This window comes from Hoplias malabaricus, unplaced genomic scaffold, assembly GCF_029633855.1.
Source record: "Hoplias malabaricus isolate fHopMal1 unplaced genomic scaffold, fHopMal1.hap1 scaffold_569, whole genome shotgun sequence".
Lineage (NCBI taxonomy): Eukaryota > Metazoa > Chordata > Actinopteri > Characiformes > Erythrinidae > Hoplias > Hoplias malabaricus.
Window position 1 is genome coordinate 3,238 of NW_027101039.1, and position 9,263 is coordinate 12,500.

General features: G+C 49.0%; 1 protein-coding gene across 1 annotated transcript in view; it reads right to left on the minus strand.

The window, feature by feature from the left end:
• Positions 1–505: 505 nt before the first annotated feature.
• The window catches only part of LOC136684318 (coronin-2B-like), a 9,608-nt gene continuing 850 nt past the window's right edge, over positions 506–9,263 (minus strand). The window contains exons 3-12 of the mRNA XM_066659134.1: positions 9,096–9,212; positions 8,301–8,450; positions 5,476–5,655; positions 5,268–5,384; positions 4,534–4,638; positions 4,210–4,306; positions 2,272–2,384; positions 1,778–1,868; positions 1,348–1,616; positions 506–977 (exon numbers count right to left, since the gene is read on the minus strand). Coding sequence (XP_066515231.1) covers positions 843–977; positions 1,348–1,616; positions 1,778–1,868; positions 2,272–2,384; positions 4,210–4,306; positions 4,534–4,638; positions 5,268–5,384; positions 5,476–5,655; positions 8,301–8,450; positions 9,096–9,212 — 1,374 coding nt within the window. The 3' untranslated portion in view covers positions 506–842. The remainder of the gene's footprint in view (positions 978–1,347; positions 1,617–1,777; positions 1,869–2,271; positions 2,385–4,209; positions 4,307–4,533; positions 4,639–5,267; positions 5,385–5,475; positions 5,656–8,300; positions 8,451–9,095; positions 9,213–9,263) is intronic.

Below are 9,263 nucleotides of genomic sequence, written 5' to 3' on the forward strand. Positions count from 1 at the left end.
GCGCTGATCGTCCAGAAAGAGTCGTCACTCTACGCCACGCACCGCAGACGACCAGCACCAACTCTCCATCTGTAAAATCTCCAGCTGCAGCAGAGATCATGTTTGTTTTTATCCGACTCACGACGGCGGCTCGTAAAATGACGCCGTGGTCTTTTGAAGAGGTTCAAACGCTCCTTGGATCGGTGGCCGACGAAAGAATCCAGCGAGAGCTGGACGCTGCAACAAGGAAGGAACAAACTCTACTGATCTGTCTGAACTGATGACGGAGCTGTGTTCAGTCCCAAACAACAACAACACGCCAATACACCATGAGTAAACACCGCTTAACGTTACCGCTGCCGTTGTTGTGGTTTCCAAAGCCCACTGTTCCCCTTAGAGACGGGGTTAGAGACGACACAGGTACATTTCAGGGGGGAGCTGTGGGAAACCAACCAGGGACCAATCAGAGAGTAGAGTCCAGTAGAGTCTCTTTATTTTTATAATTCAACAACGCTTTATTATTTTAATCTCACGCTGAAAATACACACAAAGTCTGTGGAGCCTAAGAACAGTGTGCAGTGCCTAGAGCCACCAGCAGGGGGCAGATGTCCCAGCGCTGGGCTGTGGAGCAGAGGAACACTGTTCTCTGGAGAGATGACTGTGTTGTTGTTGATGGAAGAGTGAGGTCTCAGTGAAAGAAGGTTTCAGAGACGTTCTGTCGCTCCGTTCATCCCCCAACGTTCACACACTGTGAAGAGCAGCTGGTCAGGACGCCAGAAATGGAGATACAGGGTTTCATCAGTGTGTGTGTATGGGTATGTGTATGTATGTGTGTGTGTGTGTCTGTGTGTGTGTTGGGGGGGTCAGAACGAAGCCCGGAGCTGGTTGCGTACGTTCTTGATCTCCAGCTCCAGCTGCTGGATCCGACTCTCTCTCTGCTCCAGCTTCTCCCTCAGGTCCTGGATCTCCTCCTGCTGAGAGTAAAACACCTGGAGGAGCTGAAACACACACACACACACAGAGTTTACACCCCTCTGGTCTACACTTGGCATTGGACATGGGGACCTTCGGCTCATGTGCAGCTGCTTGGTCAGTGATCTTCTATAGACTTCACACACAGTGTTCAGCAGCAGCTTAAAGGAACACTAGGTTAGATCTGGGGCTCCCCCTGGTGTAATTTATTTATTACAGCACTGTACTGAAATCAAGGAGGAAGGGGGCAGGCTGGTTTCCTACCCTCCTCCAATAGTTACATAGTGCAGTTTCTGCAGTGCTGAGCCCAGAGCTACAGCCCAGTGAAGCATCGCAGTGTTAAAGCTGTCCACACACTTTTGGACACAGTGGACTTGATGTTGTTTATTTTCTCACCTCCATCTCGGCCGCGGGTGGTGTGTACTCCACAGACTCATGCCACCTCGTCCTCGTCTCTGTGTGTGAGCCGTCTGAGGAGTGTGTGCTGACCCACTGGGTCTCGTCCTCCTGCCACGCCGAGAGGTCAGGGAGCTGCTCTGGGTTCTGCTCGAGCTCCTGAAGGAAGCTCACTTTACTGGAGGAACGCTGGAACTCCGTTCCTTCCTCTGGAGCCGGGTACGGGTTCTGCACTTTGATGGTGGGCCTCAGGGACATCAGAACCGGGCCTGGAGTCATTACAGCAAAGGAACGTGTTCATAAAGGCCACTGATTTGTTTCGAGGGCTGTTGGAATTGAAGCCTATTTAAGGTGGAATGGAGCATGTGAATGAGACGCTGCTTATAGAAGCAGAAGATAAACCACCTTAAGAGTCTGGATTATTGCTGACCTCTGTTCTGACCCTGGATCCACTCCTGCACCGTCATCGCCGCCTCGTTCCCCGCCGTCATTGGGTAGAGATCCTCCTGGAAACCGTCGGACTGTAAACGGCACGGTGAGATCAGACGGGGGTGATACAGGTGTGTGGAAAACCCTATGACATTGGTGCGAGTGGATCAGACACAGCAGTGCTGCTGGAGTTTTTAAACCCTGTGTCCACTCTCTGTCCACTCTGTGAGACACTCCTCCCTCGTTGGTCCACCTTGTAGATGTAGAGTCAGAGACAGTAGCTCATCTGTCGCTGCACAGTGTGTGTCGCTCGTTCTCTAGTCCTTCATCGGTGACACAGGACGCTGTCGGCTGGATGGTTTTGGTCGGTGGACTGTTCTCAGTCCAGACACTGAGGGGTTTAAAAACTCCAGCAGCACTGCTGTGTCTGATCCATTCTACACCAGCACAACACACACTAACACACCACCACCACGTCAGTGTCACTGCATTTACCTTCCGTGGCACGATGAAGGACAGTGGCTCCACCAGGTCCTTCACACCAACCAATCTGTAGAACCGGAAAACCTCACACTGCCTGGTGTCCAGCCCACGCTTCGGCATCACACCTGCACAGGTACATACACACCTGTATACTACACACACCTGCGCAGGTACATACACACCTGTATACTACACACACCTGCGCAGGTACATACACACATGTATACTACACAAACCTGCACAGGTACATACACACCTGTATACTACACACACCTGCACGGGTACATACACACCTGTATGCTACACACACCTGCACAGGTACATACACACCTGTATACTACACACACCTGCGCAGGTACATACACACATGTATACTACACAAACCTGCACAGGTACATACACACCTGTATACTACACACACCTGCACAGGTACATACACACCTGTATACTACACACACCTGCACAGGTACATACACACCTGTATGCTACACACACCTGCACAGGTACATACACACCTGTATATTACACACACCTGCACAGGTAAATACACACCTGTATATTACACACACCTGCACAGGTACATACACACATGTATACTACACACACCTGCACAGGTATATACACACCTGTATATTACACAAACCTGCACAGGTACATAAAACACCTGTATATTACACAAACCTGCACAGGTATATACACACCTGTATACTACACAAACCTGCACAGGTACATACACACCTGTATATTACACAAACCTGCACAGGTACATAAAACACCTGTATAATACACAAACCTGCACAGGTATATACACACCTGTATACTACACACACCTGCGCAGGTACATGCACACATGTATACTAAACACACCTGCACAGTTACATACACACCTGTATACTACACAAACCTCCACAGGTATATACACACCTGTATACTACACAAACCTGCACAGGTACATACACACCTGTATATTACACAAACCTGCACAGGTACATAAAACACCTGTATACTACACAAATCTGCGCAGGTACATACACACCTGTATACTACACACACCTGCGCAGGTACATACACACTTGTATACTACACACACCCGCACAGTTACATACACACCTGTATATTACACAAACCTGCACAGGTACATACACACCTGTATACTACACACACCTGCACAGTTACATACACACCTGTATATTACACAAACCTGCACAGGTACATACACACCTGTATACTACACAAACCTGCACAGGTACATACACACCCGTATACTACACACACCTGCACAGGTTCATACACACCCGTATACTACACACAGCTGCACAGGTACATACACACCCGTATACTACACACACCTGCACAGGTTCATACACACCCGTATACTACACACAGCTGCACAGGTACATACACACCTGTATATTACACAAACCTGCACAGGTACATACACACCTGTATATTACACAAACCTGCACAGGTACATACACACCTGTATACTACACAAACCTGCACAGGTACATACACATCTGTATATTACACACACCTGCACAGGTACATACACACCCGTATACTACACACACCTGCACAGGTTCATACACACCCGTATACTACACACAGCTGCACAGGTACATACACACCTGTATATTACACAAACCTGCACAGGTACATACACACCTGTATATTACACAAACCTGCACAGGTACATACACACCTGTATATTACACAAACCTGCACAGGTACATACACACCTGTATACTACACAAACCTGCACAGGTACATACACACCTGTATATTACACACACCTGCACAGGTACATACACACCTGTATACTACACAAACCTGCACAGGTGCATACACACCTGTATACTACACACAGCTGCACAGGTTCATACACACCTGTATACTACACACACCTGCACAGATACATACACATATTTGTGTGTGTGTGTTTGGACTAACCCATGCCTTTCTGTGGAAGCAGGGATCGATATTCTGCCAGGAAATTAATGTATGGTTTCTCTGCACTGACCTCATAGTAACGGATATTACCATCACCCTGGAGAGAGAGAGATACAGAGAGAGAGAGAGACAGACAGAGAAAGAGAGAGAGAGAGAGACAGAGTGAGAGACACAGAGAGAGAGACAGACAGACAGAGAAAGAGAGAGAGACACAGAGAGAGAGACAGACAAAGAAAGAGAAAGTGTGTAAATGTATTAATTAAGCATAGATTCATAATTTAGATGAATAGGTACCCAGATGTGTGTGTGTGTGTGTGTGTGTACCTTGCCGGCCAGGTAGAGCATGTGTGTGTCTGGGTCATAGAAAGGGAAGAGAATTCCAGAACCTCCATCAACATCCTCCTCCAACAGAGGCTCAGAGAGATCCTCCTACAGCGCACACACACACACACACACACACACACACACACACACACACACACACACTTGGAGTACTACAGGAACTACACACCTGTGAAAACACCTCCAACACCATCTAACAACCACCTGGAATACTTTAGTGTCTGGAATGTAGTTCTATAAACAATCACCACTGTGTGTGTGTGTGTGTGTTTCTGTGTGTGTGTGTTTCTGTGTGTTTCTGTGTGTGTGTATGTGTATGTGTGTGTGTGTTTCTGCATGTGTGTGTGTGTGTGTGTGTGTGTGTGTTTCTGTGCGTGTGTATGTGTGTGTTTCTCTGTGTGTGTGTGTGTGTGTTTCTCTGTGTGTGTGTGTGTTTCTGTGTGTGTGTGTGTGTGTTTCTCTGTGTGTGTGTGTGTTTCTGTGTGTGTGTGTGTGTTTCTCTGTGTGTGTGTGTGCTTCTCTGTGTGTGTGCTTCTCTGTGTGTGTGTGTTTCTGTGTGTGAGTGTGTGTGTGTGTGTGTTTCTGTGTGTGAGTGTGTGTGTGTGTGTGTTTCTGTGTGTGTGTGTGTGTGTGTGTGTGTGTGTGTGTGTGTGTGTGTGTGTGTGTGTGTGTGTGTTTCTGCATGTGTGTGTGTGTGTGTGTGTGTATGTGTTTACCGGGTCCCAGAGGGCGAACTGTCTCTGGTTCCAGTGAGAGATGCCGGTTGTTAGCAGCAGGTTGAGGTCAGTCAGGAACAACACCTTACAGGCTTTATGAGACTGACCACTGTACTCCTACAGAGAGAGAGAGAGAGAGAGAGAGAGAGAGAGATACTATAGACACACACACACACACACACATACACACACACTTACAGTCTCTCACCTGCAGCAGGTGTCCTGAGCGGGGGTCGATGACCCGGACTCTCCTGTCTTTGCAGGTTGTAGAAAGTCGGCTGCCGTCCTCATTGAAGCTCAGCGACAGCACCAGGTCAGTGTGTAAACGGATCACACACACGGGGGTCTTCACCACTACACACAAACCATCCACGCGCCACACACACACCTGAGACACACACACACACAAGACAGTGGGGGGTGGTTAAACATCTGGTGCTGGATTTTGGGGAAATTTGTTCACACAGCATCACAAATTCACCCAGTCACTCACACATTCACCCAGACACTCACACACTCACCCAGTCACTCACACATTCACCCAGACACTCACCCAGTCACTCACACTCTCACCCAGTCACTCACATGCTCACCCAGTGACACATACTCTCACTCAGACACTCACACACTCACCCAGTCACTCACATGCTCATCCAGTGACACACATTTTCACCCAGTCACTCACACATTCACCCAGACACTCACACACTCACCCAGTCACTCACGTGCTCACCCAGTGACACACACTCTCACCCAGACACTCACACTCTCACCCAGTCACTCACACACTCACCCAGTCACTCACACACTCACCCAGACACTCACATGCTCATCCAGTGACACACACTCTCACTCAGACACTCACACTCTCACCCAGTCACTCACATGCTCACCCAGTGACACACACTCTCACCCAGACACTCACACATTCACCCAGTCACTCACACATTCACGCAGTGACACACACTCTCACCCAGTCACTCACACATTCACGCAGTGACACACACTCTCACCCAGTGACACACACTCTCACCCAGACACTCACACATTCACCCAGTCACTCACACATTCACCCAGTCATTCACACATTCACCCAGTGACACACACCTAACCCAGTCACTCACACATTCACCCAGTCACTCACACATTCACGCAGTGACACACACTCTCACCCAGTGACACACACCTCATCCAGTCACTCACACATTCACCCAGTCACTCACACATTCACCCAGTGACACACACCTCACCCAGTCACTCACACATTCACCCAGTCACTCACACATTCACGCAGTGACACACACTCTCACCCAGTCACTCACACATTCACGCAGTGACACACACTCTCACCCAGTGACACACACTCTCACCCAGACACTCACACATTCACCCAGTCACTCACACATTCACCCAGTCATTCACACATTCACCCAGTGACACACACCTAACCCAGTCACTCACACATTCACCCAGTCACTCACACATTCACCCAGTGACACACACCTCACCCAGTCACTCACACATTCACCCAGTCACTCACACATTCACCCAGTGACACACACCTCACCCAGTCACTCACACACTCACCCCGTCACTCACACACTCACTCTGTCACTCACACATTCACCCAGTCACTCACACATTCACCCAGTGACACACACCTCACCAAGTGACACACACATTCACCCAGTCACTCACATGCTCACCCAGTGACACACACTCTCACCCAGACACTCACCCAGTCACTCATATGCTCACCCAGAGACACGCACTCTCACCCATACACTCGCACATTCACCAAGTCACTCACACATTCACCCAGACACTCACACATTCACCCAGTGACACACACTCTCACCCAGACACTCACACATTCACCAAGTCACTCACACATTCACCCACACACTCACACATTCACCCAGTGACTCACACATTCACGCAGTGACTCACAATCTCAGCAAGTCACTCACACATTCACGAAGTCACTCAAACATTCACCCAGTCACTCACACATTCACCCAGACACTCACACATTCACCCAGTCACTCATACATTCACGCAGTGACACACACTCTCACCCAGTCACTCACACATTCATGCAGTGACACACACTCTCACCCAGTCACTCACACATTCACGCAGTGACACACACTCTCACCCAGTCACTCACACATTCACGCAGTGACACACACTCTCACCCAGTGATACACACTCTCACCCAGACACTCGCACATTCACCAAGTCACTCACACATTCACCCAGACACTCACACATTCACCCAGTGACACACACCTCACCCAGTCACTCACACATTCACGCAGTGACACACTCTCACCCAGACACTCACACATTCACCCAGTGACACACACTCTCACCCAGACACTCACACATTCACCAAGTCACTCACAAATTCACCCAGTCACTCACACATTCACGCAGTGACACACACTCTCAGCAAGTCACTCACACATTCACCAAGTCACTCACACATTCACCCAGTCACTCACACTCTCACCCAGTGACACACACTCTCACCCAGTGACACACACTCTCACCCAGTGACACACACTCTCACCCAGTCACTCACACATTCACGCAGTGACACACACTCTCACCCAGTCACTCACACATTCACGCAGTGACACACACTCTCACCCAGTCACTCACACATTCACGCAGTGACACACACTCTCACCCAGTCACTCACACTCTCACCCAGTCACTCACACATTCACCCAGTCACTCACACATTCACCCAGTCACTCACACACTTACCTGTGAGAGTTTCACTCAGTCACTTACCAGTGTGTGTTTGGACTGTGGGAGAAAAGCGGAGCCCCTGGAGGAAACCAACACTGAGACAGGGAGAACACACCACTCTCCTCACAGTCAGTGACCCGAGGAGAGAGTTCTGTAGGGTGTCTGTGTGTGTGTGTTTGTTTTTTTTGTGTGTCTGTGTTTGTGTGTGTTTGTTTGTGTTCATGTGTGTGTATATATGAGTGTGTGTGTTTGTGTGTGTGTGTGTGTGTTTACCTTGTAGTCGTAGGCGGAGCTCAGCAGCAGGTCTCTGGCCGTCGGGTGCCACTCGATGAGTCCGACTCTGCGACTGTGTCCCAGCAGCTCCTTCCTCGCCGTCAGGAGATTCTCCTTTAAACCAGAGTCAGGGACCTCCCACACCTTCACCTGTACTCACACACACACATACACGAGGGTGATATACATACACACATACACATACACAAACACACACACACACACACACATACACGAGGGTGATATACATACACATACACACACACACATACACAAATACACACACACACACACACACACATACACGAGGGTGATATACATACACATACACACACACACATACACAAATACACACACATACACGAGGGTGATATACATACACATACACACACACACATACACAAATACACACACACACACACATACACGAGGGTGATATACATACACACACACACACACACATACACAAATACACACACACACACACACACGAGGGTGATATACATACACACACACATGAGGGTCATATACATACACACACACACACACACACACACACACACATACACGAGGGTGATACACACACACACACACACACACACGAGGGTGATATACATACACACACACATGAGGGTGGTATACATACACACACACACACGAGGGTGATATAGATACACACACACACACACAATTAAACACACACACTCATATACAGTAGCTAGGAATGTAGCACTGCTGTGTGTTGTTGCTATGGCAGCAGTGAGGTGATTCCTAGCTGTTGCCATGGAGACAGACCGTGCAATCCTCGGAGCAGGAGGCGATGCGGTGGTCATTAAAGGGGTCCCACTTTACATCCAACACTCTGGCCCTGTGTCCACACACTCGGGGGTGATGGGGGTCCACACGGCCTGTCTATAACACACACACACACACACACACACACACACTTGTGTTCTTGGTTGT